At 35.9% G+C, this 26,622-nt stretch overlaps 1 protein-coding gene across 11 annotated transcripts in view; it reads left to right on the top strand.

The window, feature by feature from the left end:
- The window catches only part of DLG2 (discs large MAGUK scaffold protein 2), a 928,219-nt gene that overhangs the window by 485,386 nt on the left and 416,211 nt on the right, over positions 1-26,622 (top strand). For all 11 annotated transcript variants that reach the window (XM_065883319.1, XM_065883310.1, XM_065883311.1 and 8 more), the window contains one exon: positions 25,962-26,030. In XM_065883319.1, coding sequence (XP_065739391.1) covers positions 25,962-26,030 — 69 coding nt within the window. The remainder of the gene's footprint in view (positions 1-25,961; positions 26,031-26,622) is intronic.

Genomic DNA, 26,622 nt, shown 5'->3' on the forward strand with positions numbered 1-26,622 from the left:
GGATTAATCTCCATAATTTACAAGCAGCTCATGCAGCTCAATATCTAAAAAACAAACAACCCAATACAAAAATAGGCAGAAGACCTAAATAGACATTTCTCCAAAGAAGATATTACAGATTGCCAACAAACACATGAAAGGATGCTCAACATCACTAATCATTAGAGAAATGCAAATCACAACTACAATGAGGTATCACCTCATACCAGTCAGAATAGCCATCATCAAAAAATCTAGAAACAATAACTGCTGGAGAGGGTGTGGAGAAAAGGGAAGCCTCTTGCACTGTTGGTGGGAATGTAAATTGATACAGCCACTATGGAGAAGAGTATGGAGGTTCCTTTAAAAAACTAAAAATAGAACTACCATATGACCCAGCAATCCCACTGGGTATTATATACCCTGAGTAAATCATAATTCAGAAAAAGTCATGTACCACAATGTTCATTGCATCACTATTAACAATAGCCAACACATGGAAGCAACCTAAGTGTCTATCGACAGATGAATGGATAAAGAAGATGTGGCACATACATAAGATGGAATATTACTCAGCCATAAAAAGAAACGAAATTGAGTTATTTGTAGTGAGGTGGACGGACCTAGAGTCTGTCATACAGAGTGAAGTAAGTCAGAAAGAGAAAAACAAATACCATGTGCTAACACATATATATGGAATCTAAAAAAAAAAAAATGGTTCTGAAGAACCTAGGGGCAGGACAGGAATAAAGACGCAGACATAGAGAATGGACTTGAGGACACAGGGAAGGGAAGGGAAGGGTAAGCTGGGACAAAGTGAGAGAGTGGCATGGACATATATACACTACCAAACGTAAAATAGATAGCTAGTGGGAAGCAGCTGCATAGCACAGGGAGATCAGCTTGGTGCTTTGTGACCACCTAGAGGGGTGGGATAGGGAGGGTGAGAGGGAGACGTAAGAGGGAGGAGATATAGAGATATATGTATATGTATAGCTGATGTGCTTTGTTATAAAGCAGAAACTAACACACCATTGTAAAGCAATTATACTCCAATAAAGATGTTTAAAAAATTTTTTAAATAAGAAGACATTTGGAAAAGACTCCTGGTTCTAAAGTTCCATTTACCTAATGAATATTTCCACTACTGTGATAGACAATAACTCTTAGTAGCGTGATGTTTCATAATACAGGTGTGTATGCATTATTTATAATTTATTTTATTCCTAAAATAACCCTATTTGGATATTTGGAAATTTAAAACCCCAGAAGAAAAATACCAAAAATTCAAAGGAAATGCTTTCTCAAAATGTTAAGGTAAACAAACAAAAATCCTTTTGAAAAAGTGTCATTTACTGTTTTTCTTCCTGGACCTCTATAAACTTCTAGGCTAGCATGAGATCTCCTCTGTTGTGGTAATCAGTTTATTTTTGCATCTCCCCCCACCCCCTTTTTTTTTTTGGTTAGTTGATCCCTTACTTATCTCTCTGTATAGACTATGAGATCCTTTATAGAAGGAATTGAGCTTGTTTCCTATTTGTATCTCTCATCTCATAGTGCCTAGCACAGTACTGACTTTTAGTAGACATGGAAATGTTTGATGACTGAATGTGGGATGTTACCAGAAAGCAATAAAGGGAACAATTTTGTAAATATAAGGTGGTGGGTTAAGTAAATTGTGGGACAGGTTGTCGCCAGGCACATACACAATACTCCATAAATGTTGGCTGAATGAGTGTACAGATGATTGAGGATATGCCTTGATAAAATTGGGAGGTGGATTTGGAGCATTTACAAGCCAATGGCGTGTTCAGTACAAGATGTGATATGAATTTGGGGAACACAGTAATCCCCAAAAGGGTTTGGCTGGCTGCTCCCTCTAAAATTAAGTCAAAAAATTGTTCTTAGGTATTTCAAAAAGCCAAGGTAGGGAAAAAATGGAGTCTAAGAAACCATTACTTCAGCAAAATATACAGTGTACATTAGGTGATGTTAAAATGATGACCTTTGATTTAAATTGTGGCATTAAAGACCCTGAATGAATTTACCCTGTCCCAATAGAGCTGGGCTAAGTGTGATTTCACAGGCCTTTCTTGCTCTTTCATTCAGTATTATAGAGATGGGGGGTGGTGGCAGGAGAGAGAGAGAGATTTTATATGTATTTCTTGTTCCTGCTCATGGAAGCAATACTCTGGAAGGGAAGGGAAGTCCGTGAACACAAAAACAAATCAATAAACAGATTATTTAAGTGAATAATAAGTGCAAGTGCTATGGAAGAAATAAAACAGTGTTAAGAGACTGTGTAATACCTGGAATGGGAGTGGAGTGCCTTTAGCTGGAAAAGCAGGGAAGGCCTCTCTAGAGAGGTAACGTTTTAGTTAAGACCTGACTGAGAGGGAGGTATCCAGGAGAAGACCTAGACACAAAGCAAACAGTTAATGAAGGTGCCCTTAGAGAGGAGCTAGTGAGAATATCTGAGAGTCAGGAAGAAGGCCAGGGTGGCTGAGTCTTGGGGAGTGATTGACAGAGTGGTGAGCCATGGACACCCAAAGGCAGACAGCGACCACAGGATATTACAGCCCTGGAAGTGACTGTGAATTTTATTCTAACTGTGATGGAAAGTCTTTGCAAAGTTTTCTTTAAGCAGAGGACAAGATGATCTGCTTTCATGCTTTAAAACAAGCTGTTCTCAGGCCATTGTGAGAAGTGACTAGAAAGAGAGGAAGAAAACTAGTTGGGAAGCTGCTGTGAAAGTGTACCAAGAAAGGTGTTTCTCCATTAGGGTGGTAGCACTGGAGAAGCAAAAGAGCTTGTTAATAAATTGTTTGTGGAATAAGATGGGAAGTGAAGAATCAGTGAAAATGCCTAGATTTTTGGATTTAACAACCGGCAATGCTGTTGTTTACCAAAAGGAAGAGTGAAAGGGAATGAATTGGAATGATCAAGTGAGTGCATGGAGGTCCTTTCTCCCGAATTACATTGTAAATGCTTGAAGATCATAGCCCTTGTTTTAGCCTTTATTGTTTTCTTCATTACATCAGCCACAGTATGTTGCATATTGTGGGTGTTAATGACTGAGTACTGGCAGATAAGGCGACTGGGAAATCAGAGTATGGAGAGTCGATGTCTGAGCCTTCTGATATGTTAATGAACTGTACTAAAATTTTTGGCATCTTAGAAAAAGATGATTTTTAAAATTCGTTGTAAATCTTAAGAAATGTGAAGAAGAAAGCTATCAGAGATTCACAATTTTTACCCTTATGCCCTTTCAAATCCTTTCACTTGCATCTTCATGGAGTTGTAACTTACATCTGATTTAGTGGCTAAGGGGTAATCATTTTTCATTAATGAGGAAATTCAGTCTTCTTTATTTGCAAGCTTGTCGTTGGGATACAAAGACAAAGGATTTTAGTGTTTTGATACTTTCCTAACATTGGTATTTTACATTTGACATTTTTCTTACGTTGACTGTCAAATGGCTATGAATACTAAATATTATCAAGCTGTTCATAGCCCCAAAAACTTTTTTAAAAGAGGTGCTTTGTGTTGGAAAATTAATCCCCAAGGAAACCAAGAATTTATTTAAAAAGAAAGGGTTTGCTGCTGGGGTCTAGTTTCACTTCACTGGACTGAATTAAAAATCTACATTAAGGGATTTAGAAAGCATTGTATTTCATTATGTTGGGTTTTATGTCCCAATTTTCATCTCTTCAATACTAGAATTCTGGTAATATGTAGACGCTTAGCTGAACAAATAACCTCATGGCTACCTTGAACATATTCAACCAAGGGAAAATACCAGAGGAGGAAACAATTCCTACCCTGGGGGTGTGAATAGTGAAGAGTGGAGGGAAACGAACTGGCCTTTTACGCATGTCACTTGTTACTGCAGTGATGGTGATGACTTCTCTATGGTAATCATTGTGTGGAAGACTCAGACTACAGGTGTCAAGTGAAACAATTTCCCTTTCACTAAACATGGGGAGCTTTTCCACAACACTAATACATACAAACTAATATCTTCTACCAACCAAGTGGCCCACATTTATTTGGATGTTCCAGCTGTCTGCATGAAAATCAATATAGAAAATAAATGATAGAATAAGAACAATTCTTCATTGAAAATAGAACCCAACAGTATGATAGGAGGCAAGAGTTTCCATTCGTTGCCTTGGTGCCTACACTGGTTTGCCAGGGGAAGGATGATTATTCCATTTGCGCTACAGAAAGGGTTTCTGAGGACTGGCCCCTGGTAATGCTATGACAGAAAGCTTTGGTATTCATACCTAGTCTTCTTAAGACAAGCTTCCTCTTACAGCTTCTTGGCTTTCTCTATCTCTTCTCTAGCTGTTTTATGTAGCTGGGGATCATAGAAGACTCTCTTTAAACTGCAGAAGTGGGTGTGTTTTAATATTGCTTAAAATTGTTCATGACCTCCTCTTTGCCTACAGAATATAATTCAAACTCCAATGACCAGTTTCCCCTCTGCTGTAAACTCTCTAAAGTCTTTGGAAATTGTTGACCAAACTCTCTTTCTTGAAACTATCTCTCTGCTCCCATTGTTAGCTGACATTACCTCATATTCTCTTGGTTTTCCTCCTATTTCTCCACTCATTTTTTTCTTAGTCTTTTTTCTAGGTTTATCTTCTTCTACACATCTTATAATGTTGGTTATCTCCAGGTCTCCATCTCAGCTTTCAGTTCTTTTCATCACAATCGCTTTAGGAATACTCATGCTTTCCAATGTACTTATATATACTATGTGGACTCCAAAATGGATTTTTTCATGCCAGAATAGTGTACTGAGATCAGGCTACAAGATCTATCTTATAAGATATCTGTACCTTAATGTCATAAGGGTTCCCCAAACTCACCATGTATATCAAAACAATTATATTCTCCCCAAATCTATTATTATTCTCACACTCTTTTCTCAGTATGAAGTACCAGCATTGACCCAATCACTTCAACCAGAAACACGGAAGCTGTCCTAGACTCCTCACTCACCCACCACATGAAATTGCCAAATCCTGTAATTCCATTTCTGATGTTTCTTAGCTCAAGCCCTATTTTCCTTCCTTGTGCCCATTGGTTAGCTCAGGTCTCTATGTTTAGACATCTTGTGACCAAATTACACTACCTCCCTAGAAAGTAATTTCCACTTACTATTTCCCATACTTCACACTTTACAAAATTTCTTTCTCATACATAGCTTTATTTTCCCCCTCAGAGCAGTCTGTGAGAAGGCACTATTATCTACATTATACTGATGACAGGATTGGAGATGAGAGTGTTCGGTCTGAGGTTGACGAGTACCTAATTAAGAAGAGTAAGAAATCCCTAACCCAAGGCCATTGACTCCCAAGCCCATGCTCCTTTCCCATCACAGTACTGTTTCCCATCTATACCCACTAAAGTAGATGGGGAGGGCGGGAACAATTGTTTCCTATTCAAACTGAAGAAAAAATCAAAACAAGGCAAGTGAAGTGACCTATCTAAGGCTATTGAGCTCGTAAGAGAACCCACATTCCTCACTTCTAGAATTCTGCCGTTTTTTCCACACAACTTTCCTTCCCAGATATTGTCAAACACTAAAAACCAGACAGTGTTATCCTGAAAAATTTGCTTCCTGTGTGAAATAAAGGGATATCCAGGGTCGTATTAATTAAATGCCTAAAATCCCAACTGGTATACAAAAACCTTCCCATTTTTAATTCTCTAATTGTTGGTGCATTCTGTAGTAGTCATCAATATTTTATGTAAAATTCCTAACTAAACTCAGTTTTCCTTTTTGAAGTAGCTGCATTCATGGAGCTATCTGACACTTGATTTAAGCTATTGTAAATTCAATGTTTCACTTTCCTTGTGAAAAATAACCTGCACGGAAAGGAGCTTTTTGATACATGTTCATACATTACCTCCTGAGATGCAGCTTGTATACTACAAAAGCAAAGAAAAATGATGTATGGTCAGTCAGCCATCTAAAAGAAAATGAATAAAGGCAGGAATATGCCTGCTGCATTAAAACACTACATTTTGCTCCTGACGTTTTAGGTTTTGAGACCAGTCATACACCATTTGGTTCAGTCCAGAGGGCAAAATACTGGGATTTTTCATTCTTGCTTTAAGCAAAGAATTTGTCATGGAGATTGAATCAGCATTTGAAGTGCACCTTCAGAGTCTTCCAGCTACTTAACAGTGGTGAGCAGGATTTTTTTAAATGGCCAATATTTTGGCTACCATGTTCATCACTGAACTGTTGCCACAGAGAAGAATATGAAGAAATCCCAGTGGCACAGGACAGAGAAAACCATGGGCCGGGAGTTGACTCTGTGTTCTAATTTCACCTTAACCACATTCTGACCATGAAATGTAGTCTATGTCTCCTCTTGAAGAAGACTCTAAGGTCTCCCGTGATACTCTTTAAGGATAAGGAGAGAACAAATATCTGGGTGATAATCTGCTAGACATTCATACAGTAGAACTTCTTGTAACCCACAAAACCAGAACCAGGTTTTATTTGTTAGTCAAAATATTGAATACAATAGTCATCATTTAGGGGAAAAAATACTTGCATGCACTAATTATTTCAACTTAACTTTTAAAACTATAACTGTACGGTGGCAAAATAAAACCAGTGGTTTGACGGTATTTAAAAAAAGAAATGGAATATCTCCAGTAAGGCCCCTCCAATTTTTCTGAGTCACCATGTTATTACTGACTGTTGATTGAATCTGTTCAGCATAAAGTAAAACCACATTTCTAGCTTCTCTGGCTATGGCATGAGAAATTTAGGGCCCTGAACTTAATCCAGTATTTTTCTTCATATTTAGATCCATCTGTTTGTCCTGGAATGCATGATTTCTTTTTGTCCACAATTTCAATTTTCAACAAATCATCGTCATTAATCCAATGTCATACATTGTTTTGCTATAAATGATCAGAACTTTTGATTTGTCTGAGATGAGTTAACAAAGTTTGTTCTTCATCATTTTTTTATATGTGAGGGTCAAGATTTTCTTTAGCATTGTCAGTCTCTGGCCAGAGTTTTTATGATGTTACTTCCCAACATCTGAATTGTCTGTTAATTGCTTGAAAATGTTTGGCACACCAAATTGATTCAAAAGACCTGAAACCTGAGGCCCATTTTTTTATGAAGTCCTGCGTTATTTTTCTTGCATACCTGAATCCATCATCCGTGCCTTCCAGTTTGGATTTCTTTAAATTAGCCTGAGAATCAAAAGTAAACTATGTGAAAAATTCTCAATTTATAATTATTTTCTGACCTGTACCGTTTTTTCTCTCACACCTAATTTGGCAGCAAAGTTTTTAACTACATGTGAGTATTAAGTCTTTCTAGATCAATACAACTTACTCTTGATAGAAACAGTTCTTTTTCACCTACTCGTATTTTATTTTTGTAACATTTAATTAAACTGCATGAATATAAAAATGAGTACAATACGAATAAACAGATTTGAGAACAATTACAACTGATCCTTAGTAAGAATACAAGTACATGGAAGGCATGGAAATATAAGGGTCATGAGGATTCCACCTGCTATGGACATCGGTCAGCCTGAGGACTGGTTAATTTCCAGAAAGATGCTGATTAGAAGAGCTCAAACATGAAACTTGTGGACTAACTACTAAGCTGGAGGAAGATCTGTGATGATTTGCCACAATGCACAGTCATTGTCTCTATTTGTAATTAATAGTTTGCATGAAAATATAAAAGTCATATTCAAAGATGATGTGAAACTAGATGCAAGAGTGAAGTCCTATAATGGCTGGCACATCTTAGATGCTTAATAAATATTAACTGAGTTAAATTGATCATCTAATGCTAGCTTAACAAACTATAAAAATATATCATAATCAATACCATTAAATTTGACAAGGGTGGGATGGATATTAATAACTATATTGAGTTTCCCAAAACCCAATATACAAGTACATGATAGATTTGATTTTGAATCAAATCTGTCTTGTTACAAATATATGAGAAGTTAACCCTAAATTTATCAATACAATTTAGCAAATCTTTTTCATGTTTATTTATTTATAAAATTTTATCAGCAAGTTAATTTTTGAGAATCAGTGTATCTACAATTACACCGTTTGTAGAATGTGATTTTATCCTCTTCATGCCTTTTATTTAATTTTTATGTACTGTTACTGTCAGTCCCAGAATACACGTGAACTCCTAGAAGATAGGAACTAAGCCTTATATTCCTTTTTCCATTCAGTTTAGCAAATTTTTAAAGTCCATGGTATCTTAGCCAGCTCTGGCAGGCGTATGGAATCAAGGTGGAGGAAGTCAGCATCTAGTGGCACTTAGCCCTGGCCTAAGCACATCTGGAACTCTGAATTCATTTCTAGGTTCTGCAGTTTAAGTAGAAATCAAAAGGAAAAATTAAGAGTATACAGGCAAAGATGGCTAGGAATCTTGAAACCATCTCATAAAAAACCAAAAATGTTTATTTGAAGGAGCAGAAGATGAAAGGAATATCTCAGTAATTCAGTGCCAATTATGGGTAAGTAGGTGTTACACCAAGAGAAGGAAGAACTTTCCAGTAATTTTGGTTGTTCCATTGCAAATCTTATCTCCCACACGTGTAAACAGGCACATCAAGCTAATCTTGTACAAAACCAAACTCAATTGTATTTTCCTATCCACAACTGTACTTTCTCATACACACAATACTATTTGATTCTGTTAACAGTGTGCTCATCCTCTCAACCAATGGCAGAACTCAATTCATTCTCACCACCACCCTCCTTCTAACACCAAAGTCAATCTACTTTTGAAGGTTCATTTGGAAGTTCATGAAGAGGGCACAACTACTCCTATACCCTGGGCAGGGCAAGCCCCTTCTCTCTAGGAGATGTTAACTTTCAGGAGAAATGCCCGCCCATCCAGATCACTAGGATCAATTCTAGAGATCAATGTGCCCTCTCTATAACCTCCTCTTATTCATTCCTGGATATTTTACTTCCAAATGTGTTCAATGTATCCCCGTTTCTTAATTCCAATTGCTATCATCAAAGTTTAGGCATTTATTAGTTTTCTCTACTATGATGATCTCCCTTTAGTCTCCCTACCTGTAGATTTCCTCCTCTTCCTTCCACTTTTCAGAGTATTTTCAACCTTACCCTTCTGAGTCATAGATACTATTCTGACCCCTTCATACCCCTGCTTAATAACCTTGGAGAGCTCACCACTACCATCAGAATAAAGTCCGGACCTCACTGCCCCTCATGATCCACCCCCAGCCAGGTTCCAGGCCTCATCCATGGCCACTCTGCTCTGGTTAAGCCAAACCACTCCAGGTTCCCAGAGCGCAACACATACTTCTGGCCCTCCATGACCTTGAACATGCTCTCCTAGCTTCTCAGAAAATCTTGCCCTTCTCCAACATTTAAAATACTTATACACCTGTTCAGTTCCAGCTTATATGGTTTGTCTATCAACTCTACCTGGAGGTGTATTGTAAAATGTTATCCATATGAAAAGAAGCCAAGTGGTTTATTTGATTTCACCATCTTCTTTATTATTAGTATTTATTGAGGACTACAGTATTAAGGAATCAAAAAATCATCCCAAGCACCTAACACAATCCTTGATGTGGAATAAGTGCCCAATTAATATTTGTTAGATGTAAACAGAACATATAAATAATGATAAAACTACCTCATGTTAAGTATCAATGAAGCAACAGGAGGAATAATCGAGCTTTATGGAGGAAGGTGGTGGTGCTTTGATTATGTTGCATTTGAGACAGCGGTAGGATAACCAAGAAGATATATTCTTATTTTTAAGAAGAGTGGCAACTTAATGCAAGTAAATGAAGGGAGGGAAAGTAGACTAAAAACAAGAGAAGAAAATAATATTAAGAAAGCAGAAAATGATAGATACAGGTATATAAGAGAAAGGTGGAGAGTTAAATATGACAAGGAGAGATGTGAGTTCTTCAGAACAGTGAGTGAAGAATGAAATAGAATATTGAAAATACATCAGGAGGTATTTTAGTTGATGGATGGGACCTTACAAGTCACATTAAATAAGTTTACCAGTTTGTTAATTAAAGACACAAAAAACTTTGTGCTCTCCATTAAAATAACATAGTTTTAATATTACAACATTTTGGAAAGACCACTTATCTTGCCTCTCATTGCTTCAGAGAAGGAGAAAATTAAAGAGCCATTTATCACCACCAGCTAGGTCCTTGGTGTTCCATGTGTTACAAAACAATTTCAATTCGGATGCTCAAGTTGTTTTTAATTTTACGCAGCAATAGGAATGCATTTTTCAGCTCCATTCAAATGCCATTTTCTTAGGGAACAGCTAAGGAGTCTTTCACTGGAAAATCATGCAGTTCTCAGAAAAGAGACCCTACTATTTTCTGGCTCAATTTTATTCAATGACAGCATGATTTAGAAAGGCAATAGAACTATTATCGTTTTCTGAGTCTTAAAAAGTTTTGGTAAGATTTACCTCCACAGTCCCCTTATTTGGCACCTCAGGCAAGCCACCTAAGTACAGTGCCGCAGGTTTCCTACCAGGTGACAGGGACTTCTTCCCCCAGCATCAGTGCTGTGACATGATATTAAGCCTTCCTCATTCTCACCCTACTCACCCACCATGTGTTATCACTTAAATACTCATAAATGTCCTGGGCTCACTAATGAGGTGGTGTGGATAGGGCAGAGAAGTCCCTCTGTTAAATGATCTTCATCTTTAAAATGATCTTCGAAAGCCACTGGCATGCAAGTTGGGTATACATGGTGAAAATAATGGGTAGTGTTTTATGCAAAAAAATGCTATCAATGATCTTTAGTATGAGTTTAGTATAATGGTTCCTAACACAATGTGTTGGGTCATCTGCATGGACTAATCACAGAGCTTTGATTTCACTTTTCTGAAAGGTAACATGGTTTGTCTTAGAGGAGACTATGGAGCTGACAAACCTGTCTTCTACTTTTGCTACCTACTACCTGTGAGACCTTGAGATTTGATTTACTTTCTCTCAAAAATGGGCATAATATCTAGTTCTCAATGTTGTTAGATAGTTCAAATGAGATAAAGCATCAGCCTTACAGGTAGATGGAACTCAATCCTTCGTATTCCTCATTCAAAAAGATATTTATGAAGCATCTTCTATGGGCCAACCCTGGGCTGAGAATGTACAGATGAATAAGCCCTACTCCTTGCTCCGAAAGCACACGCAATATAATAGGAAAAACAGGCATGTATAATAAGTGGTGGTGATTCTCAGCCATGGGTGCTATTCTGGATGTGTGGGAAGCTTGGGCGGGGCACAGAGAGCATGGCAGCTGCACTGGGGAGGTAGGTAGGCCTATCATAGAAAGCTTCACAGAAGAGGTGTTTGACACTGTATAGAAAAATGATAGATACAATGAGGAGAATGGCCATTTGTGAGTAGGTCTGTGTATTTTTTCAGACAAAGAACATTCCAAGCACTTAGCCCTCCAATGCTGAAAGCTTTAAGGGTTTTTTTGTTGTTGTTTTTTGTTTAAATTTAAATATATATATATTGTATACTATTTTTAATTGAAGTGTAGTTGATTTACAATGTTGTGTTAGTTTTGGGTCTACAACAGAGTAATTTAGTTACATATATGTGTGTGTGTGTGCGTGTGTGTATGTATATATATAAATACACTTTTTCACACTCTTTTTCATTATAGTTTATTACACAATATTGTGTATACTTCCCTGTGCAATACAGTAGGACCTTGTTGTTTATCTATTTTATGTATAGTAGTTTATATCTGCCTATCCCAAACTTCCAATTTATCCCTCTCCACCCCGTTTTCCCTTTGGTAACCATAAGTTTGTTTTCTATGTCTGTGAATCTGTTTCTGTTTTGTAAATAAGTTCATTTGTATCATTTTTTAGATTCCACATCTAAGTGATATCATATGATATTTGTCTTTCTCTCTCCAACTTACTTCACTTAGTATGAAAATCTCTAGGTCCATCCTTGTTGCTGCAAATGACATATTTCATACTTTTCTATGGATGAGTAATATTCCATTATGTATACATACCGCATCTTCTTTATCCATTCATCTGTCGATGTACATTTAGGTTGCTTCCATGTCTTGGCTATTGTAAATAGTGCTGTTGTGAACACTGGGGTGTGTGTATCTTTTCAAATTAGAGTTTTGGCTTTTCCAGATATAGGACCAGGAGTGGGATTGATGGGTCATATGGCAACTCTATTTTTAGTTTTTTAAGGAACCTCCATACTGTTTTCCATAGTGGCTGCACCAGTGTTTTCCATAGTGGCTGCACCAGTTTATATTCTCACCAACAGTGTAAGAGGGTTCCCTTTTCCCCACACCCTCTCCAGCATTTATTGTTTATAGACTTTTTCATGACCAATGTGACGTTGGTACCTCATTGTAGTTTTGATTTGCATTTCTGTAATAATTAGCCATGTTGAGCATCTTTTCATGTGCCTGTTGGACGTCTATGTGTCTTCTTTGGAGAAATGTCTATTTAGATCTTCTGCCCATTTTTTTAAATGTTTTTTTTATATATATTCAGCTGTATAAGCTATTCGCATATTTTGGAGATTAATCCCTTGTCAGTCTCACTGTTTGCAAATATTTTCTCCCATTCTGTAGGTTGTCTTTTCATTTTGTTGATGGTTTCCTTTGCTATGGAAAAGCTTTTCAGTTTTAGGTCCCATTTGTTTATTTTTGCTTTTGTTTCCATTACTCTAGGAGACAAATCCAAAAAACAATGTCACTGCAATTTAAGTCAAAGAGTGTTCTGCCTATGTTTTCCTCTAGAAGTTTTATAGTATCTGGTCTTTCATTTAGATCTTTAATCCATTTTGAGTTTATTTTTGTATATGGAGTTAGAGAATGTTCTCATATCATTATTTTTTACATGTAGCTGTCCAGTTTTCCCAGCACCACCTACTAAAGAGACTGTCTTTTCTCCACTGTATATTCTTGCCTCCTTTGTTGTAGAGTAATTGACCGTAAGTGTGTGGGTTTATTTCTGGGCTTTTGATCCTGTTCCATTGATCTTTGTGTCTGCTTTTGTGCCAGTACCATATGGTTTTGGTTGCTATAGCTTTGTAGAATAGTCTGAAGTGAGGCAGCATGAATCTTCAAGCTCTGTTCTTCTTTCTCAAGATTATTTTGGCTATTAGAGGTCTTTTGTATTTCCATACATATTTTTAAATTTTTAAATTTATTTTTAAATTTTTTGGTTTTTGGTGAAAAATGCCATTGGTAATTTGATAGGGATTGCATTGAATCTGTAGATTGCCTTGGGTAGTATGGTTATTTTCACAATACATATTCTTCCAATCCAAGAACACAGTATATCTTTCTGTTTGTGTTGTGTTCAATTTCTTTCATCAGTGTCTTATAGTTTTCTGAGGACAGGTCTGTTGCCTCCTTAGGTAGGTTTATTGCTAGGTATGTTATTCTTTTTGCTGCAATGCTAAATGAGATTGCTTCCTTAATTTCTCTCTCTTATCTTTCGTTCTTAGTGTATAGAATTGCAACAGATTTCTATATATTAATTTTGTATCCTGCAACTTTGCTGAATTCATTGATGCCCTCTGGTAGTTTTCTCTTGGCATCTTTAGGATTTTCTCTGTATAGTTTCATGTCATCTACAAACAATCACAGTTTTACTTCTTCCTTTCCAATTTGGATTCCTCTTATTTCTTTTTCCTCCCTGATTGCTATGGCTAGCACTTCCAAAACTGTGTTGAATAAAATGGTGAGAGTAGGCATCCTTGTCTTGTTCCTGATCACAGAGAGAATCCTTTCACCTTTTCACCATTGAGTGTGATGTTAGCTGTGGGTCTGTCATATATAGCCTTTATTATGTTGAGGTATAGTCCATCTATGCCCACTTTCTGAAGAGTTTTTATCATAAATTGGTGTTGAATATTGTCCAAAGCTTTTTCTGCATCTACTGAGATGACCATATTGTTTTTATTCTTTAATTTGTTAATGTGGTGTATCACACTGATTGATTTGAGGATATTGAATTATCCTTGCATCCCTAGGATAAATCCCACTTGGTCATGGTGTATGCTCCTTTTAGTGTATTGTTGGATTCAGTTTGCTAGTATTTTGTCAACGATTTCTGCATCTATGTTCATCAGTGATATTGGCCTGTAACTTTCTTTTTTGTGGTATCCTTTCTGGCTTTGATATCAAGGTGACAGTGACCTTGTAGAATGAGTTTGGGAGTGTTCATTCCTCTGCAATTTTTTGGAAGAGTTTCAGAAGGATAAGTGTTAACTCTTCTCTAAATGTTTGATAGAACTGACCTGTGAAGCCATCTGGTTCTGGACTTTTGTGTGTTGGGAACTTTTAAATTATTGATTCAATATCATTTCTGGTAATTTGTCTGTTCATATTTTCTATTTCCTCCTGGTTCAGTCTTGGAAGATTGTACCTTTCTAAGAATTTCTTCATTTCTTCTAGGTTGTCTATATTATTGGTGTATAGTTGCTTGTAGTAGTCTCTTATGATCCTTTTTATTCTGTGGTGTCAGTTGTAATTTCTCCTTTTTAATTTCTGATTTTATTGAATTGGACCCTCTCCCCTTTTTCCTTGATGAGTCTGGCTAAAGGTTTATCAATTTCATTTATGTTTTCAAAGAACCAGCTTTTAGTCTCATTGATCTTTTCTAATTTTTTTTTAGTCTCTATTTTTTTAATTTTAGAATTTTGTTTTTTATAAAGCAGGTTCTTATTAGTTATCCATTTTATACATATTAGTGTATATATGTCAATCCCCACCTCCCAATTCATCCCATCACCACCTCCCACCACTTTTCCCCCTTGGTGTCCATATGTCTGTTCTCTATATCTGTGTCTCTATTTCTGCCCTGCAAACCAGTTCATCTGTACCATTTTCTTAGGTTCCACATATATGCATTAATATATGATATTTGTTTTTCTCTTTCTGACTTACTTCACTCTGTATGACAGTCTCTAGATCCATCCATGTCTCTACAAATGACCCAATTTCATTCCCTTTTATGGCTGAGTAATATTCCAATGTGTATATGTACCACATCTTCTTTATCCATTCGTCTGTTGATGGGTATTTAGGTTGCTTCCATGACCTGGCTATTGTAAATAGTGCTGCAATGAATATTGGGGTGCATGTGTCTTTTTGATTTATGGTTTCCTCTGGGCATATGCCCAGTAGTGGGATTGCTGGATCACATGGTAATTCTATTTTTAGTTTTTTAAGGAACCTCCATACTGTTCTCCAAGTGGCTGTATCAATTTACATTCCCACCAACAGTGCAAGAGGGATCCTTTACTCCACACCCTCTCCAGCATCTGTTGTTTGTAGATTTTCTGATGATGCCCATTCTAACAGGTGTGAGGTGATACCTCACTGTAGTTTTGATTTGCATTTCTCTAATAATTAGTGATGTTGAGCAGCTTTTCATGTGCTTCTTGGCCATCTGTATGTCTTTGGAGAAATGTCTGTTTAGGTCTTCTGCCCATTTTTTGATTGGGTTGTTTGTTTCTTTCAGGTGGAGCTGCACGAGCTGTTTATATATTTTGGAGATTAATCCTTTGTCCATTGGTTCATTTGCAAATATTTTCTCCCATTCTGAGGGTTGTCTTTTCATCTTGTTTGTAGTTTCCTTTGCTTTGCAAAAGCTTTTAAGTTTCATTAGGTCCCATCTGTTTATTTTTGTTTTTATTTCCATTATTCTAGGAGGTGGATCAAAAAAGATCTTGCTGTGATTTATGTCAAAGAGTGTTCTTCCTATGTTTTCCTCTAGTAGTTTTATAGTGTCCAGTCTTACATTTAGGGCTCTAATCCATTTTGAGTTTATTTTTGTGTGTGGTGTTAGGGAGTGTTCTAAATTCATTCTTTTACATGTAGCTGTCCAGTTTTCCCAGCAACACTTATTGAAGAGGCTGTCTTTTCCCCATTATATATCCTTGCCTCCTTTGTCATAGATTAGTTGACCATAGGTGCATGGGTTTATCTCTGTGCTTTCTGTCCTGTTCCATTGATCTATATTTCTGTTTTTGTGCCATTACCATATTGTCTTGATTACTGTAGCTTTGTAGTATAGTCTGAAGTCAGGGAGTCTGATTCCTCCAGCTCCATTTTTTTCCCTCAAGACTGCTTTGGCTATTTGGGGTCTTTTTTGTCTCCAGACAAATTTTAAGATTTTTTGTTCTAGTTCTGTAAAAACTGCCATTGGTAATTTGATAGGGATTGCAATGAATCTTTAGATTGCTTTGGGTAGTATAGTCATTTTCACAATATTGATTCTTCCAATGCAAGAACATTGTACCTCTCTCCATCTGTATCATCTTTAATTTCTTTCATCAGTGTCTTATAGTTTTCTGCATGCAGGTCTTTTGTCTCCCTAGGTAGGTTTATTCCTAGGTATTTTATTCTTTTTGTTGCAGTGATAAATGGGAGTGTTTCCTTAATTTCTCTTTCAGATTTTTCATCATTAGTATATAGGAATGCAAGAGATTTCTGTGCATTAATTTTGTATACTGCAGCTTTACCAAATTCATTGATTAGCTCTAGTAGTTTTCTAGTGGCATATTTAGGATTCTCTATGTATAGTATCATGTCATCTGCAGTGACAATTTTACTTCTTCTTTTCCAATTTGTATTCCTTTCATTTCTTTTTCTTTTCTGATTGCCGTGGCTAGGACTTCCAAAACTATGTTGAATAATAGTGGCGAGAGTGGACATCCTTGTTTTGGTCCTAATCTTAGAGGAAATACTTTCAGTTTTTCACCATTGAGAATGATGTTTGCTGTGGGTTTGTTATATATGGCCTTTATTATGTTGAGGTAGGTTCCCTCTATGCCCACTTTCTGGAGAGTTTTTATCACAAATGGGTGTTGAATTTTGTCAAAAGCTTTTTCTGCATCTATTGAGATGATCATATGCTTTTTCTTCTTCAGTTTGTTAATCTGGTATATCACATTGATTTATTTGTATATATTGAAGAATCCTTGCATCCCTGGGATAAATCCCACTTGAACATGGTGCATGATCCTTTTAATGTATTGTTGGATTCTGTTTGCTAGTATTTTGTTGAGGATTTTTACATCTATATTCATCAGTGATATTGGTAATTTTCTTTTTTTGTAGTATCTTTGTCTGGTTTTGGTATCAGGGTGATGGTGGCCCTGTAGAATGAGTTTGGGAGTGTTCCTTCCTCTGCAGTTGTTTGGAAGAGTTTGAGAAGGATGGGTGGTAACTCTCTTCTAAATGTTTGATAGAATTCACCTGTGAAGCCATCTGGTCCTGGACTTTTGTTTGTTGGAAGATTTTTAATCACAATTTCAATTTCATTACTTGTGATTGGTCTGTTCCTATTTTCTATTTCTTCCTGGTTCAATCTTGGAAGGTTATACCTTTCTAAGAATTTGTCTATTTCTTCCAGGTTGTCCATTTTATTGGCATAGAGTTGCTGGTAGTAGTCTCTTAGGATGCTTTGTACTTCTGCAGCATCTGTTGTAACTTCTCCTTTTTCATTTCTAATTTTATTGATTTGAGTCCTCTCCCTCTTTTTCTTGATGGCTAATGGTTTATCAATTTTGTTTATCTTCTCAAATAACAAGCTCTTAGTTTTATTGATCTTTGCTCTTGTTTTGTTTCTATTCCATTTCTTTCTGCGCTGATCTTTATGATTTCTTTCCTTCTACTAACTTGGGATTTTGTTTCTTCTTCTTTCTGCAGTTGCTTTAGGTGTAAAGTTAAGCTATTTGAAATTTTTCTTGTTTCCCGAGGTAAGCTTGTATTGCTGTAAAGATCCCTCTTAGAACTGGTTTTGCTATGTCCATAGGTTTTGGATCACAGTGCTTTTGTTGTCATTTGTCTCTAGGTATTTTCTGATTTCCTCTTTGATTTCTTCAGTGATCCATTGGTTGTTTAGTAACATATTGTTTAGCCTCCATGTGTTTGTGTTTTTTGCAGTTTTTTTCTTGTAGTTGATTTCTCATCTCATAGCATGTGGTTGGAAAAGATGCTTGACATGATTTCAGTTTTCTTAAATTTATTGAGTCTCGTTTGTGGTCTAGCATGTGATCTATCCTGGAGAATATTCCATGTGCACTTGAAAAGAATGTGTATTCAGCTGCTTTCAGGTTGAATGCTCTATAAATATCAATTAAGTCCTCATAGTCTAGTGTTAGTTAAGGCCTATGTAAGTTTTCTTATTGATTTTCTATCTGAATGATCCATCCATCGATGTAAGTGGGGTGGTAAAGTCCCCCACTATTATTGTGTTACTGTCAATTTTCTCTTTTATAGCTGTTAGCATTTGTCTTATGTATTGAGGTGCTCCTATGTTGGGTGCACATATATTTTCAATTGTTATATCTTCTTGGATTGATCCCTTGATCATTATGTAGTGTCCTTGTCTCTTGTAACAGTCTTTAAAGTCTATTTTGTCTGATATAAAAGTATTACTACTCCAGCTTTCTTTTATTTCCACTTGCGTGGAATATCTTTTTCCATCCCCTCACTTTCAGTCTGTATGTCTCTCTAGATCTAAGGTGAATCTCTAAATAAATAAATAAAGTGAATCTCTTGTAGTTGGCATATATATGAGTCTTGTTTTTGTAGCCATTCAGCCAGTCTGTGTCTTTTGGTTGGAACATTTAGTCCATTTACATTTAAGGTAATCACTAATATGTATGTTCTTATTGCCATTTTATTAATTGTTTTGTATTTCTTTTTGTACATCTTTTTTTTTCTTTTGTTCTCTTATCCTATGGTTTGATGACTATCTTTAGTGTTATCCTTGGATTCCTTTTTCTTTTTTGTTTGTATCTATTATAGATTTCTGGTTTGCCGTTACCATGAGTTTTTTTTTATAGTGGTCTGTATATATATGCAGCTGTTTTCAATTGCTGATCTCTTCATTTCAAATGCATTTTAAACACCCTTGATTTGTACTCTCCTCCCCTCATGCTGTTTTTGATACCCTACTTTACATCTAGTTGTTTTGTGTATCCTTTAACCACTTATTGTGGATACAGATGACTGTACTACTTTTCTCTTTTAACCTCCCTACTAGCTTTGTGTGTGGATGATTTCCTACGTTTACTGTATGTTTGCCTTTACAAGTGAGCTCTTTCCTTCTGTACTTTTCTTGTTTCTAGTTGTGACCTTTTCTTTCTTGCCCAGAGAATTTCCTTTAACATTTGCTGTAAAGCTGGTTTGGCTTTACAACAATTCTTTTAGCTTTTGAAAGCTTTAAGTTTTAGCTGTGCTTTCTTTCCTTGGTTCTTTCCACTACACTTCTCAGAATTCCATCTGGCTGGCCTCTCTGCCTCAAGAGGTGAAATAGCCAGGCAGTTGTCACCTATAATTTCTTAGTCATGGTAGAACTAGCAGCATGCTGTGTATGTAGCCAATGATACAGAAAGGATGAAACCTACTTGGTCCCAAGGGGAAGATATTTGATTTTTTTTTTTTTAATACCACTTAGAAGCTATCAGGTAGCTTCTAATACCGACTGCAATTACTGCTTAAATGTTACTATCAGGGTATAACAAAAATTCCCTTGCATCTGTAGGTCTTGACTATCAGGTAATTCACCATATATGTCTTAGTAGAGTAAAAGGGTAATTACATGTTGTAAAAAGCTCCGTTTGTTCCAGATTCACATGCTAGGAGAAATTGGCTGACTTTGTGTAACACAAAAGGAGTCAATTTCTGTGAGCACTTCATGGTACCTTTTGCACTTAATCTAAGTGTCACTAAAACTTTTAAAGGGACATTTTTGGAATAATTTGGGGCAGAATATTAAAGTAATTAGTTTAAGGTAGTGATAAGTGAGATTACTGAATATTTCTTTGTTTTCATTATATGGGCCAGGTTATTGGTGAGGAAACTATCAGTGATTCCAGTTACTCATTAATCTTGCTTAGTAAGCATCATTGATCTTTACCCAAGGAATGTTGGCACTCTCTAAACCAGTGGAAGATAAATGGTAAAGGAAAAGCCTGAACAGTTTAAACAAAAAAATACAATTCGCAAATAAGCACATAGAAAAGAAAAGGTCATTCTCATAAAGAAAGAAATACTCATAAATCTGAGGCATCATTTTGTACCTATTATCAATTTTTTTTAAATTATAATAGCTGGGCTTATAAGATTGTGGTGAAACTGGCACATATACGTATGTTTTTAGAAGCAATAAAATGGTAGAAACTTTTGAAAAGTAATTAATAACATAAGTCATGAAACATAACCAAATAAATATTTCCATTTTGGGGAATACATTCAAAGGAAATTGTCAAGTAAAAAAAAGTAATTGATATCACTATGTTCATTGCAGCATTGTTTATAATATTAAAACAACAGAAATAACCCAAATATCCATTTGTAAAAGGATGATTAAATAAATTACATCTTCAGAGTAACATTATATAACACCAAAATAATAATTATGGAAACCTTGCCAGGAGTGATTAAATTATAATGTGGGGGGGGAGGAGGAATGCAGATATGAAGTTATATATGGTCTGTGTATATTTAAAATGATATGAAACACGTGGAAATACAGAGAATCAGTAGCATAGAGTTTAAAGTACATACACTTGGCAACAAGAGGGGCTTTAGTTTGAATTCTGGCTCCATATTTGCAAGCTGTTGTTTTCTGACATGTTAAGTTCTTTGTGTTTTCTTAAATATAAAATGGGGATTCTCATACCTTCCTTATAGGACAGCTCCAAGAATTAAATTAGATGATTCTGTAAAGTCTGAGACAAGGCAGTGGAATTATATGTGAATTTTTTTTACTCTCTCTTATTTTGATTTCCATTAATTTAATTTTTTTAATTGAAGTACAGTTGATTTACAATGTGTTAGTTTGGGGTACAACAAAGTGATTCAGTTATGTATATGTATATATGAATACATATATATTCTTTTTCATATTCTTTTCCATTATAGTTTATTACACAATATTGAATATACTTCCCTGTGCAATATAGGGACCTTGTTGTCTACCTATTTTATGTATGGTAGTTTATATCTGCTAATCCCAAAGTCCTAATTTATCCCTCTCTGCCCCCTTTTCCCTTTGGTAACCATAAGTTTGTTTTCTATGTCTGTGAACCTGTTTCTGTTTTGTAAATAAGTTCATTTGTATTTTTTAGATTCCACATCTAAGTGATATCATATATTTGTCTTTCCCTGTCTGACTTACTTCACTTAGTATGATAATCTCTAGGTCCATGTGGCAAATGGCATCATTTCATCCTTTTTTATGGATGAGTAATATTCCATTATGTATCTATACCACACCTTCTTTATCCATTCATCTGTTGATGGACATTTAGGTTGCTTCCATGTCTTCGCTGTTGTAAATAGTGCTGCTATCAACACTGGAATGCATTTATCTTTTTGAATTAGAGTTTTCTCCAGATATACGCCTGGGAGTGGGATTGCTGGATCATATGGTAACTCTATTTTCAGGTTCTTAAGGAACTCCATACTGTTTACCATAGGGGCTGCACCAGTTTACATTCTCACCAACAGTGTAGAAGGGTTCCTTTTTCCCCACACCCTTTCCAGCATTTATTATTTGTAGACTTTTTGATGATGGTCATTCTGACTGGTGTGAGGTGATACCTCATTGTACTTTTGATTTGCATTTCTCTAATAATTAGCGATGTTGAGCATCTTTTCGTGTGCCTGTTAGCCAACCCAATATGTGTCTTCTTCGGAGACGTCTATTTAGGTCTTCTGCTCATTTTTTGATGGATTGTTTGGTTTTTTTGTTATTGAGTTTTATGAGCTGTTTGTATATTTTGGGAATTAACCCTTGTCGGTCACATCATTTGCAATTTTTCTCCTGTTCCCTACGTTGTCTTTTTGTTTCCTTTGCTATGCAAAAGCTTGTAAATTTGATTAGGTCCCATTTGTTTGTTTTTGCTTTTATTTCTATTGCCTGTGGGGAGTGACCTAAGAAAACATTGCTATGATTTATGTCAGAGAATTTTTTTTTATTGAAGTATAGTTGATTTACAATGTTGTGTTAATTTCTGCTGTACAGCAAAGTGATTCAGTTATACATTTATACATTTTTTATATTCTTTTTCATATGGTTTATCACAGGATATTGAATATAGCTCCGTGTGCTATACAGTAGGACCTTGTTGTTTATCCATTCTATATATAATAGTTTGCATCTGCTAACCCCAAACTCCCAATCCATCCCTCCCCCACCCCCCTCCCCCTCGGCAACCACCAGTCTGTTCTTTGTTAATCTATTTCTGTTTTGTAAATAAGTCCATTTGTATCATTTTAGATTCCACATCTAAGTGATATCATATTACTTGTCTGTCTCTGTCTGATTTACTTCACTTAGTATGATAATCTCTGTCCATCCATGTTGCTGAAAATGGAATTATTTCATTCTTTTTATGATTAATATTCCAGTGTTGTATGTATGTGTGGGTGTATATATATATGTGTGTGTGTATACATACACCACATCTTTATCCATTCATCTGCCTTTGGACATTGGTTGCTTCCATGTCTTGGCTATTGTGAATAGTGCTGCTATAAACACTGGGGTACATGTATCTTTTCAAGTTACAGTTTTCGTCTTTTCCAGGTATATGACCAGGAGTGGGATTGCTGTATCATATTGCCAACTCTATTTTTAGATTTTAGTTTTTGAGGAACCTCCATACTGTTTGTTTTCCATAATGGCTGCACCCATTTACATTCTCACCAACAGTATAGGAGTGTTTCCTTTTCTCCACACCCTCTCCAGCATTTGTTATTTGTAGACTTTTTAATGATAGCCATTCTAACCAGCATGAGATGATACCTCACTGTAGTTTTAAGTTGCATTTCTCTAGTAATTAGCCATGTTGAGCAACTTTTCATGTGCCTGTTGGCCGTCTATGTGTCTTCTTTGGAGAAATGTCTATTTAGGTCTCCTGCCCATTTTCTGATTGGGTCTTTTTTTTTTTGATATTGAGCTGCATAATTGTATATATTGGAGATTAATCCCTTGTCGGTTGCATCATTTGCAAATATATTCTCCCATTCCATAGGCTGTCTTTTCATTTTGTTTCCTTTGCTGTGCAAAAGCTTGTAAGTTTGACTGGGTCCCATTTGTTTATTTTTGCTTTTATTTATATTGCTTTGGGAGACTGACCTAAGAAAACGTTGCTACAATTTATGTCAGAGAATGTTTTGCGTGTGTTCTCTTCTAGGTTTTACAGATCCAGTCTTAAATATTTAGGTCTTTGATCCGTTTGGGGTTTATTTTTGTGTATGGTGTTAGAGAGTGTTCTAATTTCATTTTTTTTACATGTAGCTGTCCAGTTTACCCAGCACCACTTACTGAAGAGACTGTCTTTTCTCCATTGTATATTCTTGCCTTCTTGTCGTAGATTAATTTCTGGGTTTTCTGTCCTGTTCCATTGATTCATATGTCTGTTTTTGTGCCAGCACCATACTGTTTTTATTACTGTAACTTTGTAGTATTGTCTGAAGTCTGGGAGGGTTATACCTCCAGCTTTTTTCTTTTTCCTCAGGATTGCTTTGGCAATTTTGGGTCTTCTGTGGTTCCATATAAATTTTAGAGTTATTTGTTCAAGTTCTGTGGAAAATGTCATGGGTCATTTGATAGGGATCACATTAAATCTGTAGATTGCTTTGGATAGTATGGTCATTTAAACAATATGAATTCTTCCAATCCAAGAGCATGGGGTATCTTTCCATTTCTTTGCCTCATCTTCAGTTTCCTTTATCAGTGTTTTATACTCAGCATATGTCTCATCTCCTTGGTCAGGTTTATTCCTAAGTATTTTTTTATGCAATTTTAAAGGGGATTTTTAACTTTCCCTTTTTGATATTTCATTGCTAGTGTAAAGAAATGCAACAGATTTCTATATATTAATTTTGTATCCTACGACTTTACCAAATTCATTGATGAGCTCTAGTAGTTTTCTGGTGGTGCCTTTAGGATTTTCTCTGTATAGTATCATGTCATCTGCATATAATGACAATTTTTCCTCTTCCCTTCCAATCTGGATACATTTTCTTTTTTTTTTTTTTTTTTGATTGCTGTGGCTGATTTCTATTAATTTTATAATGTTGTTTTTACAACAGAAAACATTTTAATAATTTGATATTGACCACCAAAGTTATAATATACTCACAAGTCTACACCTTGTGGCATTGACTATATGGCTAATTGAAGTGATCTAAGTAATTATGCTTATTTAGTACTAAAGAAAGATCTCAAAGTGCACACTCTGCTAAATCATATGTTTATTTAACACTTATGTAGCTTTTACCATGTAAGACAGACAGACACTGTTCTAAACACTGTATTCATTGAATACCCTATGAGGAAGGTCACATTGGTCTATGTGGCAGAGCTGAAATTTGAACTCAGGCAGCCTGGCTACATGGTCCAGCTCCTCAATGCTATGCTGCCTTTCAGTTGGCCAATCAAAACATGCTTAGTGGACATAAGTGATGCTTGGCACTATGAGGGATGCCAGGAAACAAAGGATACAATCCTTAATTTGAGGAAGACGACCATTCTCTAGGCCTTAGCCATAGTCCCCAAATTCTGCTCTCTCAACCTCAGATAAATGTCATCCATGTCACAGTTAAACACCTCCTCTCACCCATAATAACAAAGGTTCTGAATGAAAATCTGCAGCCTATTTGCTTGGCTCTTTATGGCAATGTCAGTGTTTTCAAAGCATGTGCTGAGAAGTCTTAGAATTGTGTGAAGTTGCCTCATGTTCTGCAAATATTTTCCTCAGGTTTCTCTCTATACATATATGTGTATATACACACCTTCACACACTACATGTATATGTAACTAATGTTACAAATAAGTTTTTAAACTAATACTACAAACTAAAATTGCACACTGAAATACATTTTATTGTATACTTTAATACATTGGAAACTCACAATTCATTACAATATGCTCTTGGATTGTCATTGTGCATATCTCAGATGAAAGAGTCTCCCTCTGTCTCTAATTGAAGAGTATTCTGAGATTGCAAGACAAATTCTTTCAAAGCCAGAAAAACTGTTACCATTTGGAAGGTGATATGATGGTTAAGAAGAATGGCACGTCTAGATACCATTTCGAGCACAGGTATTTACCACATGAATTTGGGCAAGTTTTAAACCTTCCTTACCTTAATTTCCTCATCTGTCAAATGAGACAGTACATAACTCAGAGCTGTAAGAAATAAAGGATGTAAAAATATACTTAGAAAAGGAACTCAGGCAATAAGTACTCAATAAGTATTAGATACTACTATATATACCATATAATTGCTAGTGCAAAGATACAATATAATTTCTAGTGCAAATACTTATCTATAAAATCAGTCTTACCTTATCATGCAACCAAAATAAATACGGAATTACCTTAAATTCTAACTAATGTTGATATGCAACTGGAAATCCCATTTTTCAAGTTTTTGTGTTCATTCAACAGTTGAATTATTATAATTTTTACAAGTATTGCAAATATAAACTAATAAATTTATACTAATTAAATACTACTACAATTTTCAAATTTGCTGTTTAAAATTTTGTTAGAAAAAAATGTTCTGCCTTAAAAAATAATATATTGCCTCATAGTGAAATTTGGTTTTATGTTACCTTATTCCAAGGGGAAAATAATTACCTCTTCCAAATATATTTCTTTTCATGGCTACCCTTCATTTAAAGTTTACTTTTGAATAATACATGTTGAAATCAAATTATAAAGAAATATTAGCCCCTTATCTGGTAGAGTGTTATACTGTGGTGGATGATTCTGCTTATCACCAAAGAACAGTCATTTAATCTCTCCTGTATTTCTTCCAACATTGATTCTTTTCATGACAATAAGACTATTAGAATGTGCAAAGATATTTTAAATAAATGATTGTGTTTGTTTTTTCTTTCTTTTCTTGCAGTCATTCCCAACACAGCACTACAACCCGCCAGCCTTCAGTGACTCTCCAACGGGCCATCTCCCTGGAAGGGTAAGACGATAAGAATAATACGGAGCCTTCTCTTAAACCAAACCGAGCACCCTTGTCACTTTGAGCATAAATTCTTTCCTTCCTTCCTCCCTCCCTCCCCACGTTACCCCTTTTTTTTCTTTCTGTTAGCAAATATCTATGAAGCTTATGTTATATATATGCCCAGCACCGTGCGAGGCACTACACTGAACAAGTCAAATAAGATCTTTTCCTTCAGAGGACTCATTATCTATTGAGAATGACAGAAATATAAACACACACCTGCACATAACAGTGTAAGCATCACACAGGAAATACGTATGAGGGATTAATGAAGGATCCAGAAAGGATATCTGACCGAGAATGGGTAACAAAGAGGGAGGGGGGAACAGGTCAGGATGGTTTCAGAGAAGATATAACTCTCAAGCTGAGAACTGAAGCATCTGTGGATATTTGCCTGACTGACAGATATTGGAAGGAAGGGCACTCCCTGCAGGAGAAAGAGCACATGCAAAAACATGAACATCTAAGCAGATTTCAGATGTCAAAAGGCCACTGAGTGATTTGGCGCAAGGTGTGCAAGGCAGGAAATGAGAATGGTGATGTTGGCTGG

The sequence above is a fragment of the Phocoena phocoena genome, chromosome 8, assembly GCF_963924675.1.
Source record: "Phocoena phocoena chromosome 8, mPhoPho1.1, whole genome shotgun sequence".
Classification (NCBI taxonomy): domain Eukaryota; kingdom Metazoa; phylum Chordata; class Mammalia; order Artiodactyla; family Phocoenidae; genus Phocoena; species Phocoena phocoena.